The sequence below is a fragment of the Macrobrachium rosenbergii genome, chromosome 59 (assembly GCF_040412425.1).
Source record: "Macrobrachium rosenbergii isolate ZJJX-2024 chromosome 59, ASM4041242v1, whole genome shotgun sequence".
NCBI lineage: Eukaryota > Metazoa > Arthropoda > Malacostraca > Decapoda > Palaemonidae > Macrobrachium > Macrobrachium rosenbergii.
In genome coordinates, this window is record NC_089799.1 from 25,867,283 (window position 1) to 25,882,472 (window position 15,190).

General features: G+C 40.2%; 1 protein-coding gene across 1 annotated transcript in view; it reads left to right on the top strand.

Moving 5' to 3' along the window:
• RabGGTa (Rab geranylgeranyltransferase subunit alpha) overlaps positions 1–15,190 on the top strand; it is a 98,379-nt gene that overhangs the window by 32,140 nt on the left and 51,049 nt on the right. Inside the window, exon 3 of the mRNA XM_067102275.1 lies at positions 4,227–4,345. Within this exon, the coding sequence (XP_066958376.1) occupies positions 4,227–4,345 (119 nt within the window). The remainder of the gene's footprint in view (positions 1–4,226; positions 4,346–15,190) is intronic.

Here is a 15,190-nt window from a genome sequence, read left to right on the forward strand (position 1 = left end):
GTCTTTTATCCAAAAAGCCTGACAATACCTTGTTGCCATATCTACCATTACCAAGAACTTTCTCTCTTCTATCTCTCCCACATCCATTGCTACAACTTCATTGAATGTCTTACTCCAAGAAAATCCCACTACTGGTTTAGCTGGATTTCTTTTATATCTTTTACATACTTCACAACTTGCGATTAAGTCAGTTAGTAACTTTTTATTTCCTCTTTTTCCTTCTCTCCCAAACCGTCACTCCACTGTGCTTCTTCTGTTAGCTTCCATATTTTATCTCCACTTCCATGGCCAAATTGTAGATGTAACTTCATCATTGTACCTTTAATTTCCCTTAGGCTCTTTCCTTCCACCCTCCAATAATAATTCTTCTTCTACCTTCCTCCTCAAAATTGGTATTCTTAAATGGCCCTGTCTGTCTTCTCGTAACTTTACCTTCATTTCCCCTAATACTTCTACTTTAACACAATTCTCTTTTTAAATTTATGGTCATCCCCATTTTACTCATGGTTTTCTTACCTATTAACCATGGTACATCACCCTGCAAAATTTCTGTCTTCAAATAAAACTTTTGTTTTCAATATCACCGGTATTTCCATTACTCCTTTCGACTTGTATGATGACTCACCAAAATTAAATACTTTATTAGACTCTTTCTTAGTATCATTCATTCTCCTCAATTCTTCCTGATTCAAACCCACAACAATGCGTGCTAGTCACAATTCCCCACAAACTGTTGACTTACATCCTGTGTCTAAAATTGCATCAACCTCTTCCCAAGATTCTTCTTCTATTTTGCTAACTTTTCCTATATAAACTTTTTCTTCTTGTCCAGTTTCTGATTTCTTCTTATTCTGAAAATTCTGAGGACAATCTCTGGCCCAATGCCATTCCGATTTGCATATAGCACACAGTGTTACTTTCCCTTCTCTATTTAAAGGATTTCTTCCACCTCTACCTCGATTCACCTTTCCCGATATCTTTGGCTTTTCCACCCTTTCCCAAAATTCTCACAACCTTCTGATCCTAACCATTCCCCTCCTCTCTATTCCCTAATCCCTCAAATATTCTTTTCATTATTTGTGACACTGTTTTATATTCCAACTTTTCTCGACCACAAGCTGCTAATACCATTTGTTTTGATCTTCTGTGAGATTCGATTGTTCTAGTACATGAAAACCTTTTGCTTCCCCTTCAAGCATGCTTTTCCCTAGTGCCCTACTACACTCTGACTCTGCCTTTTCATACCTAATTATAAAATCTCTCATCTTTTCACTAGATTCTCTTTCTATTTTAAAATAGTTTTTCATTTTACTGTAATTTTCCATTAACGTATCTTTTAGATACACTTCATCTAGTTTGGACAGGATTATCTTTGAACCCTCGCTATCCTTAAGTTCATCTCTATCTATTCCTTCTGTTACTTCTAAAGCTTTCCTTTAAGCTCATCCTTATCGCTATCCCCGGATATTTCACTTCTTCTCCACACACCACAAGCCAATCTTGACTTGTCCTCTCCATCCTTTATAATCGCCCTGTGCCCCGCTAAATCTCGGACAGTCTCTCCTCCATTTCATCTCCCAAAGTTTACCATCAGATCCGTCCATTTTTAACGAACCACGCTCTGCTACCACTTGAAAATTTTTCTAGCCTAACCTATCCTTAAATCATTCAATTATGTGATCCACTCACCTGTTCACGTTGTTCTTTTTACTCTATGCAATCCAGCTTTCGACAACAAAAACCACAAACAGACTTACAACCCAACCATTATCGACCTAACCTTCAGAGAGCTCTCTCTACCTCTTTCCACCATGCTTTCAACACTCCCGCTTCTGGTTTGTTTACATTTTTCTCCCTCCCGCCATTTTCGTCCTGTGACGTCACTTCCTATGACGTCACAACAATAACATACTCTTTAAACATAAGTAATGCTATGCTATAAAAACATCTTATAAAATTAAACATGTGCTTTCTTTTTATACATTCTGCAATACCCATACACTTCATCAATGCAGAAAATAAAATAATGACTAACTTATAAAACTAACATACAATCAAAGACATCCACCATAGGCATGGTTGACCCAGTTGCTGCTGGAACTGCTCTGTAAGCACAAAGTGGTAAGTCTTGTCCTACACATGCACTGTCTCCAGAATGTATTCATATTGGGGTTGGGGTGGGGGGCACAGGGTGGAGTTTCACAACAGGGCTCATTTGTACAATACCTCGTGGTGTTGTAAATACCTGTGTGAGCGTGATTGTGTCATCACTAAATGTCCACATCTCATCTAAGACTTATAATGTGCATGTGCATGACAGCATTCATGTTTAGCGTGGATTTGGGCAGTGTCGTACAAAAGAGTCTAGGGTGGTTGACCACAGTTTGAAATATGCTCATTCCATTCAGGGGTCAACCTCAGTAATGATTCTTCTGCCAGTACCAGTAGGTTTGATCATTCCTTATCATGATTCCACAAATAAGCTAATATGTCTGTTGCTTCTCCTTTGTGAGAAGATTCAGCCCATTATTTAAGGGACCTGATAGGAACTGAGGCTTTTTCTCCTTCAGAGCCCCTGCAGTCTGACCATGAGAAGCATTTCCATGAGATCATTAGGCTCTTTCATGAGCATATTTACCTACGCATGATGTTTTATAGGACACAAACAGTTTGATATACAGGTTGAAGGGTTCCCCGTTGTCTAGCAGATCGAACAAGCTACTTACCTTGTCTTTGATATGCCTGCAGAAGTTTTACTTGGTAGGGAATGCAGACCATTCCCCTTCAAGGGAAACAACCTTCCCCATGAGAGGTTTCTCTATGAGAGGTTCCAACAGGAACATACCTTTTCATATGCAGAGTTGGGAGCCACAAAGTCAGTCACCATGTCTTCCTTCCATGTTGCACTGTTGCTCAACATTTAGTTGAACACTGACTTACTGCATAGTCACTGGTGTCTCGTCCTTGGATGAAAGCAGTGTCCTCTCACATCAGAGTACTAACTTTATCTTGTGAAGACAAACTATATCAATTCTCTTTTCTTGACAGGTTTCATCTGAGAGTAGTCTTGCCTTGCAGAACAGATTGGTCTTGGACTCCTGTGTACTCTCTTTGAAAGTGAGGTTGATGCGGCAGGGGAAAGGGAGGCTTTCTGATAGCTGGAACACTAATCTACTGTGCAGTGTTCTTCAAGTCCTTTGGGGCTTTGAAGGGCATTGCGACCAAGCCTTCGAGGTTGGCTTCACCTTCAGAGTCAGGTTTAGGGAAGGCTCAGTCTTTTGCAGCAAGTAGGAGGATGACTTTCATGCTATTAGGCAGTGTGATAGCAGTGGTGGTCAGGGCCCTGGATAGTCTGTGTCTGTCAGGACAGCTGCAGGTTATCTCACAAGGAACGTTGCTCTCCCCTTTCTTGGATGCCTATTCAGTTTCCAACCTGTCTTCAGGATTACACAAATTTCTTAACTTGTCAGGAGAGAAGAGGGTGATGTTAGAAAAGAATGCACTAGGGCTTCTACAGTTAACTCTCCTGGTGGAGAAGTCAACTGGAGGTTGGAATCAGGTCATTGATCTCTCATTTGAACCAGTTTGTTTGTCATACTCGTTTGAAGATGGGAATAATATGTAGTGTGTTGGAACCCATCAGAGGTTACAAGAGACATTCATTCCCCTGCTCATGACCAGGAACATGATGTATTTGGGTAGAGATTCATCTTGGCCAGTCAGTTATTACCCTAATCCCCCACCTCAGGAATAAATCTCCAAGTAAAAGGCATTGGTATGTATTTCCTTAGGAATGAATATCTAATTTTAAATCATTTGTGTTTTTCAAGGTACAGTATACAAACCGGAGCCTTTTATTGCATATGCAACCACCCCACATAGCCTTGATACCGAAGGGAAAAGTTCTGGGATATGAGATATGAGTTTACGATTTCCCCCCACTCACACCAAAGCCTTGTATCACAATTCCACTTCAACCATTCTAGGTGGTCCTCAGGCAGGAGAAAAAAGTGCTGGGATATGACTTATGAGTAGGGGATACCCCCACACGCACCGGTTAACCATTTGTTATGTTTCAATAACCATTTTGTTGTTTCCAGCTCACACTGAGGAATATTTCTATATAAAAGGGTCTGGTTTGTATAGATAAGCTTTAATATCCTTTTCAATTAACTTATAACATTAATGCACTTCTACTGTTGTATTATTTAGTTTTAACATTCCAGCGGTCTTCTAGATCATACGATGAGGAAGGCTTGAAGTTAACAGCTCAGCTCCTGACTGCAAATCCTGATGCAGCAACACTTTGGAACTTCAGAAGGGAAATATTGTTAAATATGAAATGGTTTGTGCAGTATACCATGTACTGTTTTGAATTTCTGAAAATATGAAGTAATTTGAGACAAACATAAATGTTTGTTCATATTTAACTTCTCCTATATTGATCTTGGGGAAATATAAGATGCTCACTGCAAGTCCTGTATACTTTGTTTTATATAAGTAACTTACCAAATAATTACATAGCTACTAGTTTCTACCTTACGCAGCAGCTCAAAATTCAAAATTTGCAGTGGTGTTCTTTTGTTTTGGGTGTAGGCATACTGCCCCACTCACTTTCGGGGAGGGTAGGCAAAACACAGCTAAAGAGCTTAATTCGTTTCCGGTGGTCAGTGACTAAATACTTGGTTATTGAGCAGCTCTGGTTTTCTGGTTTTGACTGGTTGGTTGCAGACCTTCTTCATTGGGTGAAGTACTCTTTGCTTTTTGGTAGCTGTTACGTATCAGCCTCGAAGGCAGTAACAAAAATTGTTTAATTTAAAACCCAAAGATGTTGAATGGATTTTATGGGTTCAATTGGGATCCCAGGGCTACGTCAAGAAAGAAGTGAAGGATAATAAGAATAAATAACTATAAAAATAAATTATAATAATAATAATAATAACAATAATAATTAGCTTTGGCTGGTAAGACGACACAGGACCTTAGATAGTTAAGGTATCCGGATGACGATGGATGGGTCCAGGATCTTCTGTCACATGGTCTTCAGATATCTGGATGACGATGGATAGGTCCAAGATCTTCTATTACTGGGTCTTCGGTAGTTCGATAGCGAGCTCTGTCGTGATGTTTTACGTCAATATGGCAATTCACGATGGGAAGCTACCTTCAGAATCAGGGGAAACTCAGGAACAACTTCCAGCAAGAGCAGGATCCAGTTCAGGGCCACCACGAGGATCCACCAAAACCACAGCCTTCAAAGTCCGCACTTTTCCAAGTTACAAATCCAAGTCAAGTTCTTCTCACGGGAGTAAGCAGGTGACTTCTCCAAATCCAGTCAGGTTCTCCTCACGGGAGTAAGTAGGTTACTTCTCTCAAATCCAGTCAGGTTCTCCTCACGGGAGTAAGTAGGTGACTTCTTCTCAAATCCAGTCAGGTGGTGACTTCTACATCCGACTGCAGTTCCAGGCCACTCATCAACTCGGTTGCCCATCAGCCAACCACCAAAGAGGAGAAATAAGTATCAGTCTTAACCAGCCAATTATACGAGAGAACAACTAAACGAGAATAATAAATATTAATAAATAATTTACGGCCGTCAATGAACAATTAGTCAAAAGGGTTAAACTGCCATGATTATGAAAGTAAAGCAGCTAAGTAACCACTGCAGCAACAAATATACGGATGTCAACAACTGATAAACAACCAACTATCATTGACGAGTGACTAAACTACCGTTGACAAGTGACAACAAATAAACCCTTAAAGGCAAATAATACCAATTCAGGAACACAAACAACATATATAAATATATGTACAAATCGAACTCATGGGTTATCCTCTCCCCTTAAGAAAGAAAAGGAAAAACAATTTCTTTTCTTTAAAAATAAAATACCTATTCTAATATAATAATTACTAAAAGTCCCATTGGTAGGCTAGACGGGGCAACCACGATTCAACCGACCAATAAGACTTCCAGACCATCTATTCAAACAACTATCAAGGACTGCAAAAATCTATTCATGCGCCCGCGATAAAACATGAGGTATTACATTCTCTTTACCTTTGATGTGTTTAATTTCCAAACTATATTCCTGAAGAATCAAACTCCAACGAGTTAACCTCTGATTTTTATTTTTAAAACGACTTAAAAAAGTTAATGGGTTATGGTCTGTGAAAATTACAATATTGCCTACATTGGAGGACAAATAAATATCAAAATGATTTAAAGCTAAAATTAAAGCTAAAGCCTCTTTCTCTATCGTTGAGTATTTCCGCTGATGAGGATTCAACTTCTAAAAGTAAGCTACAGGATGTAGACTACCATTTTTATTCTGAATTAATACTGCACCTATACCCACATCAGATGCGTCCACAGCTAATTTAAATGGTTGTGAAAAAAAATCAGGAGACTTCAATACGGGATCACTAACTAGAATAGATTTCAATTTATTGAAAGCATCCTGGCATGAATCATTCCAACTAAAAGCAACGTTCTTCTTTAATAGATTGGTCAGTGGTTGAGCTGTATCAGAAAAGTTTGACACAAATCTTCGGTAATACCCAGCTAACCCTAAGAACTGCATAACATTTTTCCTAGTTTTTGGCACTGGAAAACTCATAACTGCCTCCACATTGCTATGTTTAGGGCGTATGTTACCATAGCCTACCTCGTGCCCTAGATAAGTGACTTTAGCATGACCAAAATCAGATTTACTCAGATTAATAACTAAATTAGCCTTTCGAATAGCTTCAAAAATTCTTTAATCTGTTGCATATGTTCAGTCCACGTATTACTATAGAGAACTACGTCATCAATGTACACAACGCAGTTTCTGATATTTCTAGTGACATGATTCATTAACCGCTGAAATGTGGATGCGGCGTTCTTCATGCCAAATGGCATAACATCACATTCATACAAGCCATTGGGTGTCACAAAGGCAGATATAGCTTTAGCTCTTTCAGTTAGTGGCACCTGCCAATATCCTTTCAATAGATCGAATTTAGAGATGAATTTGGCCATACCTACTCTATCTATACAATCATCAACTCTGGGCAAAGGATAGGTATCAGTTTTTGTAACATTATTGACTTTTCGATAGTCGAAACAGAGTCGAAACTGATTATTTTCTTTAGGCACTAAAACCACTGGAGAACTCCATGGACTATAACTAGGTCTAATTAAATTATGCTGCAATATATATTCTACTTCTTTTTCTACAATGCCACTCTTATAGGGATTTAATCTGTACGTGTACTGTTTAATAGGTGTTGCACCCTCAACTTCTACATCATGTTCTATCAAATGAGTCCTGCCAGGAACATCTTTAAAAATATCTTCATAGAATGAAATTAAATCTACTAACTGTACTCTCTGAGCCTCTGACAAATGTGATAATTTAGTCTTCAGATTTTTAATATTCCTAAATTACTACTAGTCCATCCTATTTCCACAAATTCCTCACCACTCTCTTCCGCTTTCTTCTGAACTAACATACTAGGCTCTACTTTCCTTTCACAATATAATTTAAGCATATTAATATGGCAAACCCACTGTTTCTTCTTCCTATCAGGTGTGTTAACCACATAATTAGAGTCGTTAATTTTCTTCTCAATTTCATAAGGACCCACAAACTTAGCTTGCAATTGATTCTCAACTAAAGGTAATAATATCAAGACTTTGTCTCCCTCTTTAAATGTCCTACACTTGGTTTTCATATCAAACACCTCTTTCATTTTTCTTTGTGACTTAACTATAGTATCCTTAGCTAATTCCCAAGCTGCAAAAAGTCTACTTCTGGAATTTGACACCCACTCTAAAATATTGGAATTTGGTTCCTCACTTTCCCAACTATCTCTAAGCACCTCTAATGGGCCCTTACATGGTGTCAAAAATTAACTCAAAGGAGAGAAACCTAGAGAGTCATTAGGCATTGATCGAACAGCGAATAATAAGTATGGTAGATCTGTTACCCAAGAACTATGATTATCTATACAATATTTCTTAATCATGCTTTTCAAAGTCTGATGGAACCTTTCAATGGCTCCTTGGCTTTCTGGATGGTAGGTTGTAGAGACTATATGTTTGATTCCTAACTGCTTCATCTGATCCTTGAAATATTTAGACATGAAATTACTGCCTTGATCTGATTGGATGGTTTTAGGCAGACCATAACGTGAAAAGAAATCTACCAGACATTTAACAATTACGGAGCCTTAATTGATTTCAATGGAATGGCTTCTGGATATCTAGAAACTCTATCAATATAGTTAAAATGAATTCTTTGCCAGCACTGGCTCTTGGTAGCGGCCAACCACGTCTATCAAGATGTGCTGGAAAGGTTCACCAATAGAAGGAACAGGTATTAGTGGAGCTTTGGGCACTATTTCATTGGGTTTACCAGTCAACTGACATATGTGGCATGATTTACAGAACCTAGCAATGTCTTTCTTCATTTTTGTCCAATAAAAGTTACGCCTGAATACGTTCTAAAGTTTTGCTTATACGCATACATGTCCTGCAAATATATCTTCATGTCCCCTTCTCATTATATGACTTCTAAATTTCTCAGGCACTACTATCTGGTCAACTCTTCTCCACTCTCCAGAACTACATTTCCTAAACAGTATATCCTCCTTCAAGTAATACAAATCTCCTTCCTTACCTCCTCTCTCTGCTATTTCTCTCAAACGACTAACCTCAGGGTCACCTTTCTGCTCTCTAACTAAAGACTCCTAGACCATTCATCGGCCTCCATACTAGATACTACTTCTCCACCATTTAATTCTAACTCATTTTTGCCATTCTCCTGGTCCTCAAAAAACTTTATTATCTCACACTCCTCCTCAGCTTTTAACTCCTTCGACTGAGCTCTGGTAACAGCACTAACTGGAAGAACTTCATCTACAAAGTCTAAGGGTTTCTCAAACTCACTGTCTACTGGGTTACAAATTAATAAGGGATCAGTTCCCACCTTACCTTTGGCTAAATCATTACCTAACACTAATCCTATTCCCGGAATAGGTAAATTCTTAACCACTGCCAATTTTACCTCACCCTCTATTATACTACACTTAAGTTTAACAGTAATCAATGGGCAAGACACAACACTATCAGGAAAGCCACCTAATAATACTACTTCATTTTCACAAATCTCAACATCTGGGGGTACCACAGATTCTAACAATAATGTCTGAGCTGCACCAGTATCCCTTAAAATTACTACTTCCTCCTCACTACCTGGCTTATTCATAAAATCTACTGTACCATGGGATACATAAGGACCGAAATCCTTCAATAACTCCCTATCCTTTATCTCTCTCGCTTTTCTAAGCTTAATACCCTTATCTGCCCCAACTAACATCGTTTTCTTACTAGGAGGATTACCTTTTAACTTATAACACCTAGCCATAATGTGACCCTTCATACCACACCCATAACATACTATCTCCCTATGGGGTAGGTTACTTCTCCTATAAAAATTATAACTATTGGGAGAGGGAGGTTTAAAATGTCTACGTGGAGACGAAGGCTTAAAATGTCTAGGAAGGGACATGTTACTTTTTCCTGCCTCAACTCTTGTCTCCCCTTCATACACTTTCTTATGGGTCAAACTATATTCATCTGAGGTTCTAGCGGCTACTTTTAATGTTTCTACTTGAGTTTCCTCTAAATGAGCTTTTAAATCTTTTGGTACACAGTTTTTTAAACTCCTCCAACAAAATTAGCTCCCTCATATCCTGCATATTTCCTACTTTCCTGGAATTACACCAGTCTTCAAATAACCTTTCTTTGCATCTAGCAAACTCTGAATAAGTCTCATCACTTGCTTTCTTTAACTCCTAAACTTCTGCCTATAGGCCTCAGGCACTAAGGCATATGCTTTCAAAATAACATCTTTCACTAATTCATAATTAGAGCTATCCTCAACTGACAAAGCTGAATATGCTGCCTGGGCCTTCCCAACTAACACTACCTGCAACATTATAGTCCAGTTTTCTAAAGTGGTTACCACTTCATCTGTTTTGCCACCTTTTCAAAGCTGGCAAAAAACTTACTGACTTCTCTCTCACTAAATTTAGGCGCTAACTTAATATTGTGGATCAAATCAAAAGACTCATCACTTCCCTTATTCCTACCTCCAAACTTCAATTGAGCTAGTTTAAGTTCGTGCTCTCTCTGTCTCTCCTCATGTTCCCTCTGTCTCTCCTCATGTTTCCTTTCCTTTTCTCTATCCTCTCTATCTTTCTCCTTAGCCTCATTTTCTAATTGCTTCAACTTAATCTGCAACTGTAATTTAGTTATTTCATCCCTATCTTTACCAGTCTCACTGACCTCATCATCATCATCAACATTATCACCCTCCACAAGGCTACTTCGGCTACCTCTACTACCTCTCCTACTTTGAACTGGCTTAGGATCTTCATCCTTCCTAACTGGAACTGGTTTATCCTCATCAATAGAATCTGCCTCTAAACAAAGATATTTCATAACCACCGACTTGATTACTTGCTTCCTATCAGCTCTACTTACATCTAGCCCACCATATTCTGCTATTAATAAAAGTTCATCTTTCTTTAATGATTCAATGTCAACCTCAATGTTTCCCTATTTATAAATGGTTGTACATCTTCGATACTGGTTAGAACTGCCATTTTTTAAAAAGAACCAGATGGAGAAAAAAAAATACTAAACCCTAACTCCTAAATTCTATCCTTCACCTCAAACCTGAAGAGCACTGGATGATCCGCTGAGGATGCCATTTGTTACGTATCAGCCTCAAGGCAGTAACAAAAATTGTTTAATTTAAAACCCAAAGATGTTGAATGGATTTTATGGGTTCAATTGGGATCCCAGGGCTACGTCAAGAAAGAAGTGAAGGATAATAAGAATAAATAACTATAAAAATAAATTATAATAATAATAATAATAATAACAATAATAATTAGCTTTGGCTGGTAAGACGACACAGGACCTTAGATAGATAAGGTATCCGGATGACGATGGATGGGTCCAGGATCTTCTGTCACATGGTCTTCAGATATCTGGATGACAATGGATAGGTCCAAGATCTTCTATTACTGGGTCTTGGTAGTTCGATAGCGAGCTCTGTCGTGATGTTTTACGTCGTATGGCAATTCTGACGGGGAAGCTACCTTCAGAATCAGGGAAACTCAGGAACAACTTCCAGCAAGGGCAGGATCCAGTTCGGGGCCACCACGAGGGATCCACCAAAACCACAGCCTTCAAAGTCCGCTTTCGTCAAGTTACAAATCCAAGTCAAGTTCTTCTCACAGGAGTAAGCAGGTGACTTCTCTCCAAATCCAGTCAGGTTCTCCTCACGGGAGTAAGTAGGTGACTTCTTCTCAAATCCAGTCAGGTGGTGACTTCTACATCCGACTGCAGTTCCAGGCCACTCATCAACTCGGTTGCCCATCAGCCAACCACCAAAGGAGAAATAAGTATCAGTCTTAACCAGCCAATTATACGAGAGAACAACTAAACGATAATAATAAATATTAATAAATAATTTCGGCCGTCAATGAACAATTAGTCAAAAGGGTTAAACTGCCATGATTATGAAAGTAAAGCAGCTAAGTAACCACTGCAGCAACAAATATACGGATGTCAACAACTGATAAACAACCAACTATCATTGACGAGTGACTAAACTACCGTTGACAAGTGACAACAAATAAACCCTTAAAGGCAAATAATACCAATTCAGGAACACAAACAACATATATAAATATATGTACAAATACGAACTCATGGGTTCGTAACAGTAGCATGCTCTATTAATTAACTTAGCTAATTCAGGATTCCTGATTGTGACTTTCCCGACTTTGACTAATTTTGCTTGGACTAATCATGTCAGATTCTAGCCTGTCTAGCGTCAGGTACTTTAGTAAAGGCTGTAAGACTAGGTTAATTTCAGCTAAGTTTGACAATCACACCTTATGTAGTTCGTTTAGGGAGCAAGTTTGCTCGCTGGAACTTTGCTGTAAGGAATGTAAGGACTGGGATAAGGGGAAGTGGAAGACTCTGCACGCACATTTAGAGAAATTGCAGCATGACAGACCAAGGAAGGCTACTGCTAGGGCTGTAACAAAGGCTTCTGCTAGTCAGGTTTTGTCTCCAGGGGTTGCTTGGGCTGAATTACATGTGCCTTCAAACACCTGTGACCGCTTTTTTCCCCTACCTCAAGTCCTCCGACTTTTCCTGTAACTCCGATCTCTGGCTCCCATTACTTGGGGGATGGAGACCTGTCCTGGATGTCAGTGCTCTGAACTTCTTTATTCAAACTACAATATTCAAAATGGAAACGAATTGCTTGGTTCTGTCAGCTATCCACCAGGGAGACTGGATGGACACAGTATGTAACGACCAGTGGGTCGTTATGCAGGTTCTTTAATATACTCAGGACGGGGCTGTCATGACTGACGGCAGATGCAACAAACAAAGGAGGGAAAACAACAAAACAATAAAATGAGCTTAATATTAATTTATTTATAATATTTACAAGTGAGTCAGGTCTGGCAAAAAGATAAAAACCATAAATACAAAAAAAGCCAAAAGGCAGCACTAAACAAAATCCAGTTAAAATAAACAAAAAAAAGTAGCTTTAAAAAAAAAAGGCAAAAATAAACAACAGCAGGCAGAAAAAAAAATACCAAACATACGTCCTCCATCGGGTCACCAAGACAGCCCTCAGCTGCACAACAGGGACAAGACCCCACAAACCAGAATACCCGATGGAGACGCCAGGACAGCCTCACGCTGTCATCAAAGATGAGCAGCTCGTGGTCACACGACTACTCATGGTCACACTCCACCTCTTGCTCCACTTCGTAGCCGTGCTCCAATTTGCTGCTCAAAAACTCGACCAACGCCGACTCCAAAAACTGCCTGCTGCTGCTGCCACTGCCGCTACTTTTGCTGCCCTACCAGACCCGACTGGCGAAAAGAAAAACGGCAGCTCACCGACGAACATCAAAACAAAAAAAAACTTGAAGGTAAGGAGGCAGCAATCCACAAAACGGAACGAAATTGGAACCAGCAGTTCCGCAAAACCATCACTTAACGTGACACCTCCCCACCTAAAAGAAAAAAAAAAAAAAATTATTTTTTTTTTACACTCATGATCCTCCAATGTCAGAACAACCCGCCAGCCAAAACAGAGCCGTCCTGTCACGGTGTCGCCATTGTAACGACCGAGTGGGCCGTTATGCAGGTTCTTTAATATACTCAGGACGGGCTGTCATGACTGACGGCAGATGCAACAAACAAAGGAGGGAAAACAACAAAAACAATAAAATGAGCTTAATATTAATTTATTTATAATATTTACAAGTGAGTCAGGTCTGGCAAAAAGATAAAACCATAAATACAAAAAGCCAAAAGGCAGCACTAAACAAAATCCAGTTAAAATAAACAAAAAAAAAGCTTTAAAAAAAAAAAAAGGCAAAAATAAACAACAGCAGGCAGAAAAAATACCAAACATACGTCCTCCATCGGGTCACCAAGACAGCCCTCAGCTGCACAACAGGGACAAGACCCCACAAACCAGAATACCCCGATGGAGACGTCAGGACAGCCTCACGCTGTCATCAAAGATGAGCAGCTCGTGGTCACACGACTACTCATGGTCACACTCCACCTCACGTCGTGCTCCACTTACCTAGCCGCGTGCTCCAATTTGCTGCTCAAAAACTCGACCAACGTCGACTCCAAAAAACTGCCTGCTGCTGCTGCCACTGCCGCTACTTTTGCTGCCCTACCAGACCCGACTGGCTCACCGAACGAACATCAAAACAAAAAAAAAAAAACTTGAAGGTAAGGGAGGCAGCAATCCACAAAGGGAACGAGCGGGAAACCAGCAGTTCCCGCAAAACCATCACTTAACGTGACACAGTAGATATGCAGGACTCATACTTTCACATTCCAGTTCACCAGGACTACAGAAAGTATCTGAGATTCTTGTTCCAGGACAGGGTCTTCCAGTTTCCGGCTCTGTGCTTTAGCCTCTCCATGGCCCCCCAATTTTTTACCTGTGTTCTCGCTCCATTAGCAAAGTGGTTGCACCTCCTGGGGATAAACGTGTTTGTACCTGGACAATTAGCTCCTACACTCCCCTCAGAAGCCCAGTGCACAGAGGACCTTTAGAGGACTCTTCAGCTTGTGCAAGATTTAGGATTCTGATAAACTTCAAGAAGTCACACTTAGTCCCCACTCAATCGATTCTATATTTGGGGATAGTAATAGGTTCTCTGAATTTTCGGGCTTTTCCATCCCAACAAAGGATTCTCAATTGAATCAGCAAAGTCCAGAAATTCATTTCTTGTCCATCCTGCTCAGCCAATGCTTTGATGAGCCTTCTAGGAACACTGTCCTCAATAGAGAAGTTTTTTCCTCTTGGCAGGTTACACCCCAGACCACTACAGTTTTACCTCAGAGCCAAGTGGCAGAGGAAAGTCTTTCCAGATTCGTTCGTCTTCGAAATCACTCCCAAAATCAAGGAGGACCTTTGGTGGTGGCTGGTGGAGAACAGATTCATGACAGGGATGTCACTGTCTCCTGTTAACCCCAACCTAATGTTGTAATCCAACACGTCAGGTCTGGGTTGGGAGCTCTTCTCAACGGTTTAGAGGTGTCGGGATTATGGTCTCTGACAGTATGAGACCTTCACATAAATGTAAAAGAGTTGAAGGTGATACACCTGGGTCTTCAGTGCTTTGCAACAGACACCTTCGACAGGACAGATGCAGTCCATTCGGACAGCATGAGTGCACTGGCCTATGTCAAGAACCAAGGAGAGACCCACTCCTTTTTGCTGTGCAAAGTGGGCAAGGACTTTTTCTATGGGCACAGAGCAACAAGACCACCATTGTGAACCCACCTCATCCAGGGCAAGACAGGTTCTACTGATGGAGTGGACACTAAATACACAGGTGTGCACCGACCTGTGGAAGCTGTGGGGAAAACCGTTGGTAGACCAGTTTGCAACGTCAAGAAACCATCGTCTCCCTCTGTACTGTATCCTGACACCAGATCCGCAAGCTTGGGCAACAGATGCCATGCTGCAAGATTGGTCGGATCTCGATGTCTGCGCCTTTCCTCCTTTCAGCATGATAGGGGAAGGTTGAAGAAGTTCAGCACCCACAGCAACACTTCAGTGACCCTAGTGGC